Source organism: Xyrauchen texanus, chromosome 22, assembly GCF_025860055.1.
Source record: "Xyrauchen texanus isolate HMW12.3.18 chromosome 22, RBS_HiC_50CHRs, whole genome shotgun sequence".
Classification (NCBI taxonomy): Eukaryota; Metazoa; Chordata; class Actinopteri; order Cypriniformes; family Catostomidae; genus Xyrauchen; species Xyrauchen texanus.
This window is the reverse complement of record NC_068297.1, coordinates 31663255-31684340: the sequence shown is the minus strand read 5'-3', so window position 1 is coordinate 31684340 and position 21086 is coordinate 31663255. Positions and strand designations below refer to the sequence as shown.

The window sequence follows — 21086 nt, the reverse complement described above, 5'->3', positions numbered from 1 at the left end:
GAAGCACCACCCACTCACTTGTCAATCAACCACTGTGCTAAAACAAGTACAAGCAACTTTGCCTGTTATGTGGGGCTTTAAAAAAAAAACAAAAAAAAAAACGGTGCACTGAAACAGTACACCGGTTTTTTTTCTCAACGTTCTTTTTGTCTTTTTATGCTTTATCATCATGCAGTTCTGACTTAGTGAGTGATGTGTACACTCCTGAAATTGAGACCCACCCCACAAAATAGGAACAAGTGGTTGAAGAAGACACGTTTGAGCAACCAGGTAATTGACTTTGAGGTTTCTCCACTTACTTGTTGCACAAGCCCCTCCCACTTGCCAGCCCTCTTGTGTAATTAGCCACTCCCGCTACTTGATCAGGAGTAAACACCAGGTGTCTTGCTGACTACTTGTGATTGGGTATCCCTAAATACATATTAATACCTGGGGTAAACAGGGAATATAACTTCTACTTAAAAAAAAAAGATATGGCTTTACATTTTCTGGTAAGAAATTACTCTAAAGACAATTTCATTTATTTTAAATGATCTTCTTTTAATAAGTTTTTTTTTTTTAATCTGATAAAACTACATTCATAAGTGTACCAATGCGTTTCGTGCGTCTCCATTTATTAGCCCGCGTTTATTAATGTTTAAAATCAACGCGCTGTCTCTTTAAGAAATTGAGTTGGTTGGCGGGGTAGCTCAATATTCCGTCTGCAGCTTCATACTACTCGGGTAGCTACAGCGAGCCAGATATGGCGGAATGGAAGCGCACTTCGTCAACTCCGTGCTCAGCAAGCATGACCTCGCTGGCTCGGGCGCTGTCTAACAGCCGGTTAAATCAGCTTGATCAGTCTGATGTGTTTCAGTTGCAGACATCCTACAGCCGGAGCGCCATGGGTCAGTTTCGCCGAAGGAGACTATCTAGCAGCGCCAGTTTAGAGTCTGTCGATGTCAGCCCCAGTGCCGAAGCCAGGGTCCTCGTCATAAACACCGGCGGAACCATCGGAATGACGTACCAGAATAACGGTAAACAGCACCATCAGCTGTGCGCGCACACACGACTGCATTGAGTTCTAGATATGAAAGGTGACTAATATTACACGCATTAAGACGCACAATGGAATTATTGAGTGATCTAGTCACATATTGCTGTACACAAATGAAACTGCACATAGTTAACAAACTTAATATTTAACATAACATCATAACATATATTTTATTTTAAATTTTATATTTTTTTAAGAAAAGATCAGGATCCACGGATCTTAGAAACATTTTAATATTTGGGATGTCATCGTGACCGTTATTGCATCAGTGATATATCAAACCAAGTGGCCAATGAAAGCCAGGTTCAGAAATTTAGGGGGACTTGGGGCAAAAATGTCACTTAAAATATATTTAAAAAAATGCACCGAATATGTGGGGCCAAAACAATTCCCTCCCAACAATTCTTTATTTAAAAACTTTCTAATGTTTGATGTAGTTCTTAATATTCTATTATTGTCCTAGTTATACATATTATGGCATACATTTAAATTCATGTTGATTTTAATTCTTAAGAGTAAGAAGTAGCCTACTAAATTCTACATTTTGAGACATAATTTGACATAAATTGAAGAGACAGTTTATGTTTTAAATGGTTAGAAAAGAAAAGCCCTTCATAAAGGTAAAAAAATGTCCTTGAAAATCAAATCCGGTGGGCAAATATTGCCCTTTTAATGTAAAAGTACATTTCTGACACTGTACATTTTTTTTACTGTAATTTTAATGCTACTGTAAAAAAAAACACAATTGTTAAACGTGTAGTTATGTTAAAATGTATGGTACAACATTTTAATATATAAAGTACAATATATGTAGTTTTATGGAAACATTTAGTAAAAAGTCAAATTCTTTGATGTGAAAAGTCTGATTTTCCCATGTAATTAAAGGTAAAAATTTATATAATGTTTTAAAAGATAGTATGTGTACTTTTTATGATAAATTATTGTTAAAATTACAGTAAAAAAAACAATAACCAGGTGTTCACAGAATTCATAAACTTTTGTGGTGTTCTGGGTTATATTTGATGTAGTTTAATTAAAGTTTATTGTATTATTTAATTTCACATTTGTTACCCTGATGGTGTTTAGTGTTTGTGTGAGTGACACTGAGCACTGTCTTTTCATGGTTACTGGTCATTGCTCCAGGAAGGGCCTGTATTGGTGATCTTCATGTCATCATACCCTTCTGTAATTACTACGGTGATCAACAATACATTATAAAGTAAAAAGCAGATTTTTACAGTTTCAGAAGGTTAATACTGTATATATAATTTAATAATATAAACAATGATAATGCTTCGTAAAATATACAGGCATCAAAATTACATCTCGTAAAGCCTGAAGCGTTGTTACTGTATTTTTTACAGTGAATTTCTGGCAGTGAATTTTTTTTTTTAGTGTATTACCAACTTGTCCCAATGTCATTTTAGTTGATGTATGAAGTCAGTTCCCCCAAGTTCACAAGGGCATCCTAGAGTAACCACCATGGACATGTTGCACTATCTTTCCTAACCAGAAATTTTCCTTATAATATTTTTTACATCTATTGATTTGTCTTTTAAAACTTAACAAGCACTTTTGTTTGTGTGAATGTTTTGCTTGAAATGTGTGCTTGTGCTGTCTTTCTTCAAAATGCCTCATGGTTTGATGTTATCTAGCGCAAAGGCTTTCGTGCATTTTTAAGTGTAGATTTAATGCATGTACTGTCACGTATACAGTTTAATAGTCTAAACTCCTAATTATTTTTGAGGTTACTGCAGAAACGTCTACAAGCCCCTTGAAACATTTGTAAACCATTTGTAAACACTACTTCTAGGATACTGGATACAGGTTTAGTCCCAAAGAATGTTGATAAATATTCAGTTTTATGGGAATATTTGATTTGTCTGCTGAGGCACATTGATTATGTTGTGTGATTCATAATACCTAATAATAGTAAAGTGCTACATGCAGTTCAGTGTTGAAGTCCTTACCAGCAAGATGTAATGTGTATTAAATAAATATATGCTACTCAGCAATTGGTTATGAGAATTGCATTATGTGTAAGCCCCAGTGAATCTTGTGAGAGAGAGTGACCCGAGAGCATTCAGTTCAGAGAACGGATATTAATAGCCCAGATGGCAGGGTACATTGGCAAAATCAACAACTTTGGTAGCTCACAGTATGGTGAGACAACATGTGTTGAGGATCTTGAATAGTACTGTCTAGCTAACAATATTGGTGAAGAGAAAAAGGTGGTGGTGTTGCTGAGTTTAAATGGGTGCATTACACTACCACCCACTAAGCAGAAAGATAAATAATTTAAAGACATAACAAATGCACTGCAAAATCTTCTGAAACTGAAGACACTTATTAGTGCAGAGCTCTTTTGCTTTCATAAGGAAATCAGCAGAAAACAGAAAGTGTGGCAGATTACGTTGCTGAGGTGCGGAGATGGGTTGAACTCTGTTAATGGTACATTTGTACTCCCCATAGCTGGACTGGTAATCTGGCATGCCATGCATTTTCCTGGTGGGCCGACATACTTTGGGGCCGATCAGGGGCGGACTGGCCATCGGGAGAACCGAGCAGACCGGTAGGTCTGCCGCGAAACGTGCCGAATTGGCCGTGATAAGCTAAAATGTGCCGCCGCGTTATGCAGAACTGACCACAAAATGGTGCCGCGATATGCAGAAAAGGACAGCGAACAACCCCCCACCCCAACAAATTTTGGGCCTGTTGCCAAGTTAAATCCCAGGCCGATTTCTCTTTCCAGTCCAGCCCTGGTACTTAGCTATATGGCTGATGGCCATGGATCAGGTGCTATTGGGCATTCCAACCCACAATGTAAAAACAATTTAATAAAATAAACCTTTAATTGTAAGTTTTGTCAACTTGAGATTGAACGCTGTTTAAATCGAGCATTCAGTTGACTTAAATGTAACTTGTTAAATGAGCAGTGCAAACTTCTTCGTTTTTAGTCATGAATTGAAGTGATGGTGGCGGCGTAGTGGGCTAAAGCACTAAACTGTTAAGCAGAAGGTTGTCGGTTCGATCCCCACTGTCACCACCATTGTGTCCTTGAGCAAGGCACTTAACTCCAGGTTGCTCGGGGGAATTGTTCCTGTAATAAGTGCACTGTAAGTCGCTTTGGATAAAAGCGTCTGCCAAATGCATAAATGTAAATGAAATATTCTCACTGAATACAATAGCTGTAGTCTGGGTCACCTCATCCTAAAGAAATAAGATGCAACCTAAGGATAGCCTGTAATAGACAAGCGCTCATCATATATTGCTTCTTCCATAATGAGACTTGAGATTGCCAAGCAAACTTGCATGGGCCTCAACATTTTAAAGCACAAACAACAAACACATCATGAAGTTAGTAGATAACAGCAGCACAAAAAGCAGTAAATGATCAAGCACAGTCATTTGCATAATTTATTCATGACATAATGCATGCTAGGAATTTGAATACATTAACATAATGTGCATAGTTCTCCTGAATTACATTTTTAATTTCAGTTAAATTGTTTTTCGAAGTTTGACTCGTCCCACAATAAACACCTTTAAAGTGTGAGAATCACCTTACAAACACTTTTGCAAACAGCATTTTCCCAAGGTTCTCAGCATCACGCATTGCATACAGGAAACAGTGTATAAAGACATGCAAAAAAATAGAAAAAAGAAAATCAATAATACATTTTAAATGTGCTACTTAAAAGATGCAAGCTTTCCTGATCCTAGTATATTAAATCTTAATATATAAACCTAAATCCACTAAATATATATTTTCCTGTAAAGCTCTTTAATTTGGGGTGAAAGATACAGATACATTGCGTCAGATGTCACTTTACTCGCAGCTAATTGGTTCAGTGTCTGTTTGCGATCTGTTACCCAGAATAAAACCTGCTCTGGAGCAGGTTAGCCATGTAAGTTACCATAGCAATGAGCGCTGGTAAAAACCGGCTTGCCTGTTTGAGACGAAAAAAACAGTTTGCTCAAACTAAATGCACCTGGATAGCCACTGAAACCGGATTTTTGAGACAGGCCTCTAGATAGATGAGTTATCTCAAGATTTTAAGTTCTGATAACAAAAATGCTAAACCATTTTTTAACAGTGTGAGCACTTGGAAAACAGTGTTTATTTCTCTCTATTTTTAGCATATAACCGAAACAACCAAACTCCTTCAACCCTAACCCACCATTCCCTAAAACCCCTTCTCTTCTGATTATTGTTAGATTTAAAATAAATAAATGTATAATTAAAGTTGAAGTTGATATTTGGCTGATCTGAGTAGTAAATATTCCTAAAGTATCACATGTACAAAAAATGTGATAATCATGTGATAAGAAGAGTATAAAAAAAGTGTCTATATTAAGAACCACTGGTTTCACAGCTCATTCAGTCAAGAACAAGATTTTGTTTGGGGTTATGTAGATACTCAAGGAAAGGGCACCAAGTCTTGAATAATCTTTTTTCAGAGCTTCATAGAGAAAATCTGGTCTTTTCAAGGTGAAAGTACGACCTTGTATCTCTGATACATTAGGGATGAGTGGGTGGAGCAGACTCCTTCCACTAAGTAGTATTGATTGGTGTGCCAAATGGGAAGTAAATGCATGGACTTAATGCATTGATGCAGATAACCATGACTTCTCTAGTGCAACCCCAAACATTGCCTGTGCTTGAGGATTTTTGAGAGGCTCAAATACAGAACGACAATAGTGCTCCAGCTTGGAGAATGACCAGAACATGTGAATCAGTGAGCCATCTGCACCATTACATAAGGGGCTAGTTCTAGGGTAAATGCTAAATAACTTAACATTTGGGCTTGATGCAGTACTTTAAAGGGTTAGTTCACCCAAAAAGGAAAATTCTCTCATCATTTACACATCCTCAAGATGTGTATAACTTTCTTTCGGAGTTAAGATTTTTAGAAGAATATCTCTGCTCTGTAGGTCCATTCAATGCAAGTGAATGGTGACCAGGCATCCCAAAAGTTCTAGCCAGGGATTAACAGTTAAAAGTAGCAGCTGGGAACAATCTCTTAAACTCTCTGTAAGTTTAATGTCTCCACACCAACAAGGTTGAATGTTAAATGAACAAACACATCAGACCACACTGGAGTGGTGGTGGCGTAGTGGGCTAAAGCACTGAACTGTTAAGCAGAACGTTGTCGGTTCGATCCCCACAGCCACCACCATTGTGTCCTTGAGCAAGGCACTTAACTCCGGGGGGATTGTCCCTGTAATAAGGGCACTGTAAGTGCTTTGGATAAAAGCGTCTGCCAAATGCATAAGTGTAAATGTACATCAGATGTCCGTTTCGTCCCTGTCTGTGCACATGGTGGATGAGCTGTAAAGTCTTATGACATGGTAACCTGTAGTAAATCTATATGTCAGGCCAGAGGTGTTTTACACATAGATACAAAGATATCCACCTGGAATACACAGCTGAAAGTCTGTATAAAAGTTGGACTGCACACATGGATAATTTATGATAAGCAATAAAGGGGTAACAAGAGGAGTGCTTTTGTTTGCATAATTCAAATTCAAAGAACTGGGCTTAAGACAGCATAGATCACGTTTTAAGGTTTTATTAGCTAAATCTGATTTTGCTTTCTGCCAAAGGATGTTAATCTTTCAGATTATGAGCTGTAGTACTAGGCTGCATCCTGCACAATAATTCGGTTTCAGAAAGCACGCGAACTCAAATCTTTATCTTTAAAATCTTATCTATAAAAAACGACACTGATAAAAAATTGATTGCATCTTTTAAAGAATTTGCAAGGTGAAAAACAAAACCTTCGGTTCTTTGAACATGTAAACCAGAGTTCAAGGATAGTATGCTTATTACACAACGGAGTTGTAATTATGTGAAAATCTCCTTATTTGTGAACATGGGTACTTTTTGAAAGTCATTTGGTTGTTATTCAGTGGAAACTCTGTGTTGGGTGCCCTTGCACACCAAAAGCCTACAATTTTAGACTTCCCAAGGACATTTTGTTCCACGACACAACAGTTCTAGCAGCTGGCTCATTAAACACATGGTCAACAACACTAGTTGGGCATACAGGCTGCTGCTTATTTCTGCATCATCAGTTTTTCGTTTCTTTTGATTTTGGGGTAAAATATTGAATTGTTCTTCTAGCAAGGTTTCTCAGATTCACCATATTAGTTATTCAGTGAAACAGCAAATTACATATTCACCTCACCATCAAGATCTTAGTCCCAAAAACTCAATGCTGTATTACAATATGGATGCACGTATAAACTGAACGGCACGATAGCAATCCTACATTTAGCTAAATATAACCATAGTACAAGTAAATTAGCAAATTGGTACACAAATGACCCTACAGTGCTAGTGCAAGTGGCCTTTATAGTGTAAATGACATGAAATGTTAGCAAGGAATGTGGTTCAAAACATCAAAATGTGCCGTAAGTATACAATCCTGTCAATGAATTAGTTTCATCTCGAAATTTCACTGCTGGTGTTGAAGTACGGGGATAATTATATGTATATGACTCTTTTTGTCTTTCTGTATTTACAGTTCTGTCTCCAGAACCAAATGCTTTTGTCAAAACTCTACGCAAACTCCCCATTCTGCACGATGAGCAGTATGCACAACAGACACAGCTGTATGACTATTACAAGCCTCAGGAGAACACACTGGTGCTGCCGTAAGTTCCCATGCAAACACGCATGCAAATGTGATCGCGTTAGTTATTTGTGGAGGTGTTATCCTATTCATCTGTTTCATGTGAAGTCACTGTGTGACCATGCCACTGTAATTGTGGTAATGTAATATAAAAGTTAATATAACTTGTAATGTTCATTGATGCAACAAAAGACGGTGAAACTTTTTTTTTTATAAAGCTTGATTTGGCAGACACTTTTATCCAAAGCGACTTACAGTGCACTTAGTACAGGGGCAATCCCCCTGGTTCAACCTGGAGTTAAGTGCCTTGCTCAAGGACACAATGTGGCTGTGGGGATTGAACCTGCAACCTTCTGATTACCAGTTATGTGCTTTAGCCCACTATGCCACCACCACTCCAAATACTGTATGTGCTTGGTTGCCATCTGTGTATTCATGAACTGTCTGTCATTTCTTACATTCATACAGATGGGATCATCACAGAGTTTTGTAATATTGTGACCAATTCAGACAAGAAAGCAACACAAAGACATTCACTTTTAAAGGAAAAGTTCACCCAAAAGTGAAAATTCTCTCACCATTTACTGTACCGGTACTAGTCCTCATGCCATCCCAGATGTGTATGACTTTCTCTCTCATGCAGAACCCAAACAAAGATTTTTTTAAGAATATCTTGGGTCCATACTATGCATGTGAATGGGGACCAGAACTTTGAAGCTCCAAAAAGCACATAAAGGCAGCATAAAATTAATCCATACAACTCCAGTGGTTAAGTCCATATCATCAGAAGCAATATGATAAGTGTGGGTGAGAAAAAGATCAATATTTAAGTCATTTTCGGGGGTGGTCAAATATGGATTTTCAAAGTAAAAAAGGATCTGTTTCTCACCCACACCTATTATATCGCTTCTAAAGACAGATTAACCACTGGAGTCGTGTGGATTACTTTGTGTTGCATTTACATGTTTTTTGGAGCTTCAAAGATCTGATCACCATTCACTTGTATTGAATGGACCTACAGAGCTGCTATACTGTATTCTTCTTCAAAAAATATTTTTTTTGGGTGAAATATTCCTTCAAGGAGATGATATGCTAGTAGGCTTCTACACTCTTTAAAGCCATCAAACTCGCCAGTATACATAGATGGATCATGAATTAAATTTATGTATATGTGTACGAATGTCAGATTTGGCAATATTTGCGCTGACTGACCTGTATAAATGTTTTCTGTGACTTGGCTTGGATCAAAAGCAATGATTGACGTTCCTCTGTGTTTTTGAATTCTCCTTCATTGATGGTCATAAATATGGTGGCTGCAAGAAAAAAAATTCACATAAATGAAACAGATGAATATATATCTGAATAGATACATTGACTGTAAACCAATCAATATTTGTAAATTAATTTAATAATTTCAAATGTACTCATTTACTGTTAACTTTCTGCTTTTATCACACATTTTTTGACAATAACTTCAGTATTTTGTTATACTGTTGTGGTTGGTTTCTATATTATTTGCAGCTGGTTAAGTGTTAAATGGTTAAACAAACACATTGGCTGAGTTTGAAATGACATACTACCATACTACTTATACTATTTCTGCCATAGACACATATGGCAGAAGTAGTAAGAGTAGGATGGGTAGTATGCTATCTTAAGAAATGATGAGCGTTTCTATGCTGTAGCCAACGGAGGGTGCTGTTTCCTTATATTTTCAGAAGTGTAAAAAATGTTCAGACAGTAATGATGTGTGTTATGTTGACAGGAAGCCTACTCATGCAGCTGACCAGCTATTTCATGGGTCCTGTAGTACTGGTAGCATAATGTTTGCCCTTGTGGGATGAAAGTGTAAATGTACTTGCACAGGCGTGCACAACTGTGGATATACGTGTTTGCATGATTTGCGCAGTATCTTGCCTGGTTAGGCTTGTCTCCACCACAGTTATGTTATTATTGTGTAGTACTGTTTTGAGCTATAAGAAGGGCAGTTTGAGTATGGTAGGGTGACCGCTGTTACAATAATGCAACTCAATGGCTGTTACTCATGCTATTCGCTTTTGTAATTTATAAAGAAATGATTTCAATATTTCCATACTGCTGTGTGGCATGGGTTAAGGCTTGAATCTTAAATACTTGGAAATATTTGCACACCATTATTTTTTGCATGGAATTCAATGCAGAATTTTTTAAGTATTAAAAAAGACAGATAACAGCAGAATGATAATTCAGACTCAGTTTGAAGGATTTATAGAGATTATTATTAATTGGTGTGAATAGGCCTTTAAAGTCACACTTTGGTGAATCAAAGTACCAGTTTCCTTCCGAAACACAGCAAAATCTGTACATTATTCCAAACTTTTGGCTGCCAGTGTATATTTGTAATCAAAATGTATCTCTCTTCGTCCTCCCTCTTGGATTTACTTATCTGCCAAGCTCATCACGGTGCATTCTGGGATCGCCTATGGAAGGATACATGATGTCACCTTAAAATATGGCTAAAACAAAATATCTTAAGAGGCAGCATAATTAAGATACGTACCTTTTGGAACTGTCTTCGCGTCAGGAGTGCGCCTATGATGTCTTAAAATGCTGCCTCCGGAACAGACCCAATAAGTTTAGTCCTAATCTGTTTTAAAATGTTGTCCTAAATTGCCTTGTACATATTGAGGCTCAGTAAGTTTTAAACTCTTAAAATGTACAATAAAGATTATGTTCCTACTGCTTAAGCAATAATTTCTTCATAAATGGCCACACCAATGTCCCCTTTCACACAAAGAGGGTCTGGATCAACCGTAATGGTTTACTGATGACTCTAGTAGCCATAGGAACTTTGTTTGGACACCGATGCATTTGAGCACATTGGATTATTCTTGTGGCACCCTTTCATTTATATGATCACAAGCATATGTTTTGGTCTGCTCATCTGAGTGGAGGCTAAAAAGTGTGTGTGTGTGTGTGTGCAAAAGAGTTTGTGTGTAGGTCTGCTCCGCCACCCTACTGTTCTATTGATTCATTGAACAAGGGCTGGGCTGCACCCTCCTCCATGTCTTTATTTTCTGGGAGGATGTCATGAGGGTTGGGAGGGATTTCTTTTTAAAAACGGAGAGATTAAATTAATCTTTTCAACAAGGTATAAGAAGTCACATGACTCTGCTAGCTCATCTGTGCACCTAACAAGGGTGGCCCAATGTAACAACACTTGCAGTTTTAGGATAAGACACTTATTTTTAATTAGGACAAGGAGGTCATGCTCATCTGCTCGCGCTCTGTGCTTAAATGGGGAATATCCCTCAGCGCTCCTTCATAACAATAAACCACAGCAATGAGAACGAACAGCCCCTTGAGCAGCGATCAAAGTCTGAAGTCTGCTTCTTCACAACATTTGCTCATCCCGCCTCTCCTTAATGCACAAATGCTCACAAATACACAAGCCTACTCTCTGGTGACCGTACTCTTTTTGTCTGCACTTTAGGGGACGCCCTGCTGCTCGGGCAGACGGTGTTCCCCTAAATTTATATGTGCTCTCCCACCACCCTGCCCCCTTTTTTTATATGTTTGATTTAGAAAACCTGAAATGAGTCCATCTTCCATATATGCTGTAAATAATCTGTCCATTTGAGAAAAATTGCATTATTTCTGTTTGTTTATATTGGTTTAACTAAATGAATTCTTGTTTGCCTAGAAATATTTTTGCTGTTTTAAACGAGATGTTTTGCTTGACATTTGAAGCTTGTTGTCAATGTGTGAAATGGTAAATGTGTGTTGAGGTTATCATCATTTGGGTCTCATTTTGTCTTTTTTTTTTTTTTTTTTTTCCCTCGCTCTCTTTCTCAACTCAGACTGTCCAAACAGAACAAGAGGATTGTGTATACCATCTTAGAATACTCTCCCCTACTTGATTCCTGTAATATGACCACAGATGACTGGGCCAATATCGGAAAAGACATTGAGGTGCTTAATTTTTAACCATTTTTATATGATAAACCCTTTTAACCTTTATTCCTTAAAGCTTACTAGTACTGTATCTATTTTTCTATGTTTCAAGAACAAATTTTTTGTTTAGTACTATATATTGCAATACGTGACTAGTATATTTTTCAATTTCACCAGCCCTTATTCATTAGATAATATTACTTATTCCTTTGCTTCTAGTCACTATTCCAGGAATGACAAGTAATTGTTCCATTGTTATAGATAACAAATTGCTACATTTTGCCATTGAAGTCAATGGGGATCTGTGGTTTTAGAAACTAGATTATTACTTCTATGTATTCCAATAGTGACTAGTATCTTTTTAAAGTTTGCTAGTAGCGGTTCATTGGATACTAGTACTCAATAGTGATCTAATAAGTATCTATTCCAGTTGTATTTATTAGATACTAGCTAGGGCTGGGCCAAATGGCCAGAAATATTATCACAATATTCTTATTCATATTTGATATTTATCACGATATACATTCACATTTGAACATTGCAAATTTTTTTGAATTTCCAAGTTGGCAGAAGAAAATATTAAGACGACAAAACCTAAACAGTCAAAATAGTCTACAAATCTGCATCAGGGACCCAGAGACCGCCAAAGCAGTGGGGTCTGAGGGATCATCTTCCAAAATATTAAACTATTTTACAGAGTTTATCAATTAAGTGCAGTTGTATATGAATGTTAATACATTATCTGTTCATTTTGAAGCATAATAACAGCAGTCCCATATTTGTTTGAATATTTACATTCAAATTATATATTTTTATATTTCTTTACATTCAGATACCCAAGTGTGGAGCGGAGGGGGGCGGGGCCGGGTTGGAATCCGCTCCACACCAAGTATGGGGGCATAGAAGTCCTTGTGACTGAGGAATGATAATGGGGGTTCAGGCCAGGGCTGGACTGGTAATCTGGCATATCGGGCATTTTCCCAGTGGGCTGACGCACTTTGGGGCAGATCAGGGGCTGACTGGCCATCAGGAGAACCGAGCGGGCCAGTAGTTCGTTAAAAATGTGCCGAATGGGATGCGATAAGCTAAACTCCGCCGCGTTATGCAGAACGGACAACAAAACTGTGCCACGATGTGCAGAAAAGGACAGCGAAAATGTCCTTGTAATAAATGCCAGAGGTCATGACATCTGATTGATTTTCACAAAATTAGAACAGAAATCTATTTGTTTATTATCAACGGCTAATAACATGCTAATTAATAACGCTAAATGTAGAAGTAAAAACTTTATGGTCTAAAGGCGATTTGGAACCACATTAACTTATGCTGTGTCTCATATCTACTTGCATGCAGGAGAAAGAGGCAACGTTTGTGGAGCGGGACAAGGCATAAATAAAATGTGTTTGGTGAAAAAATATTCAACAATACAGCACAGAAAGATCAGAGCTGGTGTATACAACACTGTTGTTTTGTCGCGCTGCTCACTAGAGATAATGTGTTGGCGCCATGAAGTCTTGTGGTCTGGATGGAATAAATCTGGAGTCTGAACCCGGGCTGTGGTGATTGGTGTAGCCTAATAGTTAGCAAGGCAGCTAACATTAGCAACTTCATACAGTCTGAGAAAACTGAACTGCTTTCGTTTTAGCAACATGCGCCTGTTCGGTAGACCATAGCCTAAATATTGAAATTACTCAAAAGCTTATCGTGGATTTTTTTAGCATGATAAATATAAAGATCGTTTTATCACCCAGCCCTAGTACTAACACTTATTTATTATACATTAGTATCTACTAGGGATGCACGGATACCACTTTTTCTCTTCCGATATCGGAAATCTCAGTATTGGCCGATACCGATCCGATACCAGTGTTGTTTTTTGCATAATCAGTATAGAATATCTTTACATTATTGTGTGAAACTAATTGGGTGTACTCTTTAATATGTAAAGAAACACAAACCTCTAACTACACATTATTTCAATATAAATGTATAGCTCATTAAGAAAATCTTTATTATTAACTAGTGTACTGGATAATGTAGCAGCAAAATTAACAGTAATTCCAGTATAAATCGTCAGTTGAAAATAACCTTTTTTTTTTTTTTTTGGCAAATTTATTTAAACTTTTATCTGCAATTAAAAGGATTCAGATCTCTTTTTTGTTCAATTTAGTTGTAAGATATCAGCTCAATTTTCATTCACACAGTTATTTTTTGGAACCCATTCAACATAAATATTATCATTTGTAAACAATAATAGTAATATAAAGTAATATATCTCAATCGTGCACCTTTAACTTTTAAACCCTCTAGCTTTTATTTTGACATTCTGAACTCTCCAGGAAGTCCTGTAAGTGTGTCTCTTTGTAGGCAAGTTCAGTTTAATTTGCTTATTATTCAAATTCTGGTAAAATGCACATCTGGTGCTGTTCTAAATACATATTATAAGTGAAATGAACTATTGAGCATCTACATCTGAGATGCTGTTTGTGAATAGCGCTCAAATATTGTGCACCACGTGCAGGCTAAAAATAGTCGCGAGTGTGTGTGTGTGTGTGTGTGTGTGTGTGTGTAATTAGAGCAGCGCCATTCACTGACCCGCTGGAGCTGCGTGTGCATTTTATATATTTACTTATTAAACACAGCCTTTTGTGATTCACAGAGCTATTGCACGTCTTCAAGTGGCTTTGAATAAAATGCACGAGTCATATGAACTACTTTAATTGTGTTTTTATGGTTCTGTAATGTCATTTTTTTAGCTTGACAGTAACGAACATGACTAACACTAGAGGTCGACTGATAGTGGATTTTGCCAATACGATAACTAAGTCGGAGGGAACGGACAATAACCGATTAATCGGCCGATGGTTTTTCAAATTGCTTTATTGAATGTCAAAAAAAATTTAAAATCCCATTCTTTCTTCACTACGACCCAGATGCAGTTAAAAATAAAATCCCAGATGCAGTTTTTGTTCAACCAAAATCCCAATAATAACCAGAAAATAAATTTACGATTTGGTCCATAACGCAGGACTTTAATGTATAAACGAGCCTGAAACACACCGGGGACTCTTATTTAGAAATTATTAAATGGTGAAAAAACTATTGGCAACTATCTACATAGTTTTATGCCGATAACTGATAGTACCAAAAAACAACTATCGGCACCTATTTATCGGTATTTCTGTCTACCTCTAACTAACACACTGTATCGGATTTGGATCAGGCTCGTGGACCAATACCTGATCCGTTTAAAAGCTTCAGTATCGGAGCCGATACCGATCCAGGTATCAGATCGGTTCATCCCTAGTATCTACTCCAATTTAAACATGTTTAGGTTACACTTGTTAGCATTAGCTAGTGAACTAACAATGAACAATACTTTAACAGTATTTATTAATGTTAGTTAATGTTAATATCAATATACTAATAGATTTTAAAAAGTAACATTTGTTAACGTTTGTTTTGAAAGGGGTGGAGTAATTCGCAATTACTGCAAATGTGAAATTAAAAGAGCTCATACACACGTACACCAGAAAGCTGTTTAAAGCGAGAAAGCTGATGAAGATATAAAAGCTGCGTGCACTGTGCAATGCGACAGATACTTACACAATAGTGGGGTTTCCCTTTACATCAGACTTCAGTGTTCCCCCAACACGCTTGATCACATACCCACATGCACACTCTTTCAAACCATATAAACGGCCCTTATGCGTTAACATAAACACATACAAGTTGTGTTCTCTGATAGAAACTGTTAATCCCTTAATGGCGGCATTCACATTTACGTGATGTTTCTTAAAGCCACAATCTGTAAAACCCCAGAATAAGTTTTTTTTTTTTAAATGCATGTAAATATGTTGAAAGTGTTAACAGAATGAACAAAAGACATAGAAGCCCTAGTGATGTCAAATGATGTCCACACAGTAGACTAACCAGGAACAATGCTTCTGCCCACAGGTGAAGAGCTGTAGTTTCAACCACACAACTTTACGGTGCTGTTTGCAAATGTTCGTTGGAAGTACATTTTCAGGAAACAACAAATCGTTGCAACCATAGTTGTCTAACAATGCTTTAGGGAAACACACCTCTGACAAGTCATTAAATATGACAAAATTTAAAAGCAGCTATAACTAGTAAGATAATAAATGTTACTAATAACAACTGGAGTAGGCACTAGTGCCTCGTAAATTAGTGCTAGTATTTAATAAATATGTGCTGAGATAGATAGTTGTCACTATTGGAACAAGTACTAGTATCTAATGAATGTTTAAAGTTGTGTTTGAAAAAGATTCGATTCACTATTGCAATGCATACTAGTCGGAAGTGAATGTTGATATCTAAACCACAGATCCCAAAATAATTCAATGGATTAGCAGTAACTATGGAATAGTTACTTGTCACTGCTGGAATAGTGACTAGTTGCAAAGGAATAAGTACTAGTTTCTATGATTAAGTACTAATAAATTAGTTACTATTGGAATACTTACTATGAACTGAAAATTCGGATCAGTAACATAAAAAAGATACTAGTGAGCTTTAAGAAATAAATGTCAAAAGTGCTTGCCATAACCTTTTACACTTACAGTTGACTTAACATTAACTCTATGGACAGTGTTAACACACGTTGGTCACTGAGATGTCTGCTCTGTGTGCGTTTACGTCCGACAGTGCATTTTGTATTATTTTATATTTGATCGCTTAACTGCAAAATATCGTAGAGACTTCCGGGTTGACTTATTTCACTCAGGATGGCAATGAGCCTTGATCTATATATCTATCTATCTATGGTAAATGGTCTTCACTTATATAGCGCCTTTTTAGCCTTATCGGTATTCAAAGCATATCATTCTCTCATTCACACACACCAACGATGGCAGAACTGCCATGCAAGGCGCTTGGGTGGGGTTCAATGTCTTGCCCAAGGACACTTCGGCATGTGGAGACATATGGGCTGGGAATCGAACCACCAACCCTGTGATTAGTGGGCAACCTGCTCTTCTGTCCGTCCGTCCGTCCGTCCATCCATCCGTCCATCCATCCCAACTACTTCAAACTGTCAGGCTAGGCTTTCTCAAGGCAACATCAAAGTTTGTCTTGAAAAGTTGGTTTGGATAAAAGCCTCTGCTGAATGAGTAAATATAAACATGATGTTTAAAATGCATCTCGGCAATTCTCGATACATGCTAACTGGGAAATATTAAAAATAAGAGTGGCTAATGGCTAGTGAATTAACTAATTGTTTGAAATGTTTGCAATTATTTGTAAATAATTCAGTCCGCAAGTTTTGACCTCAAACAAACCATCAAACAGTTGGGGGATGTAAAAATGAGTGTTGAGAAATAGCATTTTGTGGTTTGCAGAAACACTATGAGGAATATGATGGTTTTGTCATCCTGCATGGCACAGACACTATGGCTTACACTGCATCTGCCTTATCCTTCATGTGTGAGAACCTTGGAAAACCTGTCATCCTCACAGGCTCACAGGTAAAGCACCTTAACCATTATTGTATTCATAGTATTTTAATCATTCAGTTTTTCAGATGGAGTTGGTTGTGATGTTACAGACTACAAAATAATTCTTATTTCCAGACTCCACCACATTTGTATAGATGAGGTGAACTAATTATTAATTATTAACTTAACCGTTAACCCAATCTTCTTTACTTAGAACTTGAGAACCATCTTGTATGTGACAGGTGCCCATCTATGAGATGAGGAATGATGGGAGAGATAACCTCTTGGGGGCGCTGTTGATAGCAGGACAGTTTGTTATCCCTGAGGTGAGTGAGGCTGTTTTTCTAAGCAAGAGATGCCCTAGTAGCGCTTACACATTCAGAACATGCAAGATACCCTGAGTTCAACAATAAGGACTGTTTTCTGCTGGCCAAGTTAGGCCAGTAGTTCAGAGTTCTATGTGCTCTGCTGATATTTTCACTGGACCAATCACAAAATAATAAAAAAAAATAAAATATATATATATACACACAAGACATAGAAACACATGTGCGTGATCATTAAATGTAAGACAAAGCGCAGCACTTCCATTGCATTAACTGGCCCAAACTTTCTCACATATTTTGGTATGTTAACAAAGTATTTTTTAACGCTCCTCAATTTATCCAGGATCATATAAATTAGGGATCCATCAGTCACTGTCATGAATTGAATTATACACTTACATAAATCTTGCAGTATATTTTGTTTCTGCATTAGTCATATTAAGCTGTTCAGACTGCTGAGTCTTTTGTTAAAACAGAGTGACGTATGTACTGACTGTGTAAAAGCATAACCACCGGTACACCACCCATCAAACAAGCCAGGACAAGTCCAGTCGGCCCATGATGTGGCGTTTCAATAAGGCCTGACACACAACTAACATGACTAGAAACTGAGGAAAAGTACCATAAAGCAAAAAGAATTTAAAAGACGTATATATAATGAATAAAAGGCTGTTTGAACTGACCGAGGAAGAATGAAACACGTCTTTCTCCCTATCTTTCTTCACAGGTTTGCCTCTATTTTCATCATAAGCTGTACAGGGGCAACCGTGTCACCAAAGTGGATGCTGGAAGCTTTAATGCTTTTAACTCACCAAACCTGCCGCCATTAGCCAATGCTGCAGTCGACATTAAAAGTAATTTCACTTCTGCCAACAATAATGCACTGTCCCAGTCAGATTTGTGTCTTTTACTATATTAATGCAATTGTAAACATATTAAAAACAATATAAATATGGGGAACAACAATGATTGGCTATATATATATATATATATGGCCAAAAATTAATCACTGAGTTGTTGCCAAATATTTTTATTTTTAGATTTAAATGTACAATATATCCTTGTAAGAGGGAAAGTGGATATTGTAGGCGCTGTAACTGGTCACCATTAATTTTTTACTGTCTTGTAATCCCCTTTTAGCTTTTTTTTGCAGTTCAAAAGGCAATCTGCAGTTTGAAAAAAAATAAAAAAATAAAAATAGTTTTGTTAAAAGGACAAATAATCAATTTAGCCTCTAAATTAATATGAGATCATAAAAATGACATGTATAATAATTATACACAAATGACAATTTTTTTTAAATACCTTTTAAAAAGTATTTTTGATTAGTATAGATTGATTATAACAAATTACACTGTTGGATACTGCATACAATTACTGCTTGAAAATTCATACATTTAATGAGTATTTTAATTTATTTTTACTGTTTAGTTAACTGGGACACTGTGTGGCGAGCAAATACAACCACCAAATTCACTGTCAACACACAACTGAACCGCAACGTGGGCCTCTTGCGGCTCTTTCCAGGGATCACTGCTGATACAGTAAGGCCATGTGGTAATGTCTGCTTTATGCCACATATTTTTTTATCAACTTTCAAATGATAAGAGGAGAGGGGGGAGAACTGGATCAGGATTGGCAGAAACCAGATTCAAACTAATGTTGCCTACATTACCCCCTTGTAAAATCTGGAAACAATCTTATTACATTGTTTATTTCGCACTGTAACGTGATAGACTATGCAATTAGTTCTCAAACTGTGGCCCTTGATTTGATTGGATGAATAAAAAAAAGAAAAGGAAAGTGATTATTTTTGTGAATAGTAAATAGCACTTCCCACACAACCCGGCTATTTGTATTAAAATGGCCAGGTGGGGCCAGACACAACTACAACCAAATATGGCACATTTGTAGAGATGAGATATATAAGCCATATCGTTGGAGGGGTCTCAATTAGTAGAATGCAATGAGAAAATTTGTTTCACTCGGAGTCCAAACTGCAGTGAGTATTAGTTTATGAAACTTCCACTGAAACATAAATATAGCAAACAGAAGTGTCTTTTTGTCATGTTTTTCCTTATTACTTCCCAAAACGTACATATTGTTACAAAACATACATTACTTGCATAACTTACAGCAGACCATTCCGATTCAAACAAGCCTAAACATGGCATAATATAAGTAGATCTTGAAATATTCCTCAGACTGTACATGTGTGTGCACATGTCCGAGGACATCCACATATGTGCTCATCTAAAGGATTGGGATGCTCCTGAACAATTCATATTTCTGTATTTTGTAATCAAATCCATTTAATTTCCAACAAAATTAAATAAAACCAATAAAATGTAAAGAAATTGGTCCCAATTTTTTGTCTGTTTTCAGATGCTATATATGAACAAAGTCAAGGAATTTCATTCCAATTGGATTGAAAATCTTTAAACCTCCCGTTCCAAATCCTACTTGGGATAGAATTCGCTGCAGTCATGGATTAGATCTTCACTAGATGTTGGGATAGTTAAACCTCCAATGCATTGAGTCTGGACTGGCTTTGTTTAACATTTCCACTGGATATATGAATTTGTAAATGTGACTTTTACTGGTCAAATACTTGTATTTAAAAATCTTTTGTGATTAAACATTTGTTTTAAATTGAAATCTGCTATGCGCAATGTAAAAAGAGTTGAATTTCACTACAGTTTCACTGTGAACACTTCATCCAAATGATCATTGTGTTCCAGATTTGCTGTAATGTCTCACTTAGTCACCTGGGCCCAGTGATGGTAACTAGCTGCTGTTCTTGGTCTGTAATGAGTTATGGAGCATGTCTAATTCTTTACAAAAAAGCCAGGAGCTGGCACTACCATTTACGCCACCTCTGTTTAGAGCAGCGTGGGGGAAACGTGTATTTACTACCTCAATCTGGCTCTTTTGCCATGCGGTGCATCTGTAGATTTTTTTTTCTTCATTTATGACCTTAGTTTTTATGGCTGATCCTTCAAATACACTTCTGTTTTTATGAGGCCTCTTCACATTCATTTATTGCCCTAACCCTAATATTCTTCCATTTAGAATCAGATTTTATTATATTCAGAGGTCTGATATGGAAATGTGGAGAAACTAGGGATTTAGCCAGCACATTTAGATTTTTAGTTGGTTTATATGAGGTTTTATCTGCTTTAATTTGTTTCAATAGTCTAACATGGTTAATCAGAGTCAGTGGGTGTTTATCACTCAAACAAACATCCACAAGTGATAGCACTGTCTAAATTAACCCATAGTAGGTAGGTATTTGTAGGTGCTTACTAGAGTTCAGTAGTTATCAATAGCCACTGCATTATATATGCCATTTGTGGGAGTTAAGAGAACTATTGTTAGTAATTCAGACATCATACATATTTTCAGTTTGACCTGTGTAAAACTTTAGGGACCGTGTCTGTGATGCCTCTGAAATGTCCTTGGACGTGCAGGTGTTTGGGAACTGCTCCAGATGTGCTATAGTGGGCATGGGGTCCACCAGGGCTTTAATTTAGTCTTCAGTGTTGTTAGTTATTTCCTCTGTGTGACTATTAGGCCACACACCCCCTCTAGTATAATAGTGTGGCAACGTAATGGGCTGGTCATCCCAAAGGGACACTTTACGCAGTGTAAAATTAAAACATTATAAAGTGTGGTGTCTTTTTATGGGTGGGTCCTA

The 21086-nt window shown here is 36.9% G+C and overlaps 1 protein-coding gene across 6 annotated transcripts in view; it reads left to right on the top strand.

Annotated features, from left to right (window-relative positions):
- The first annotated feature begins 435 nt into the window (after positions 1-435).
- The window catches only part of LOC127662546 (60 kDa lysophospholipase-like), a 48095-nt gene continuing 27444 nt past the window's right edge, over positions 436-21086 (top strand). For 3 of the 6 annotated variants that reach the window (XM_052153771.1, XM_052153768.1, XM_052153767.1), the window contains exons 1-8: positions 713-1016; positions 7567-7696; positions 9440-9475; positions 11514-11625; positions 16968-17093; positions 17306-17389; positions 18117-18243; positions 18821-18933. In XM_052153771.1, coding sequence (XP_052009731.1) covers positions 743-1016; positions 7567-7696; positions 9440-9475; positions 11514-11625; positions 16968-17093; positions 17306-17389; positions 18117-18243; positions 18821-18933 — 1002 coding nt within the window. In that variant the 5' untranslated portion in view covers positions 713-742. Of the gene's footprint in view, positions 492-712; positions 1017-7566; positions 7697-9439; positions 9476-11513; positions 11626-16967; positions 17094-17305; positions 17390-18116; positions 18244-18820; positions 18934-21086 lie in introns of those variants that run through there. The other 3 variants (XM_052153770.1, XM_052153769.1, XM_052153773.1) reach the window with 2 other exon arrangements.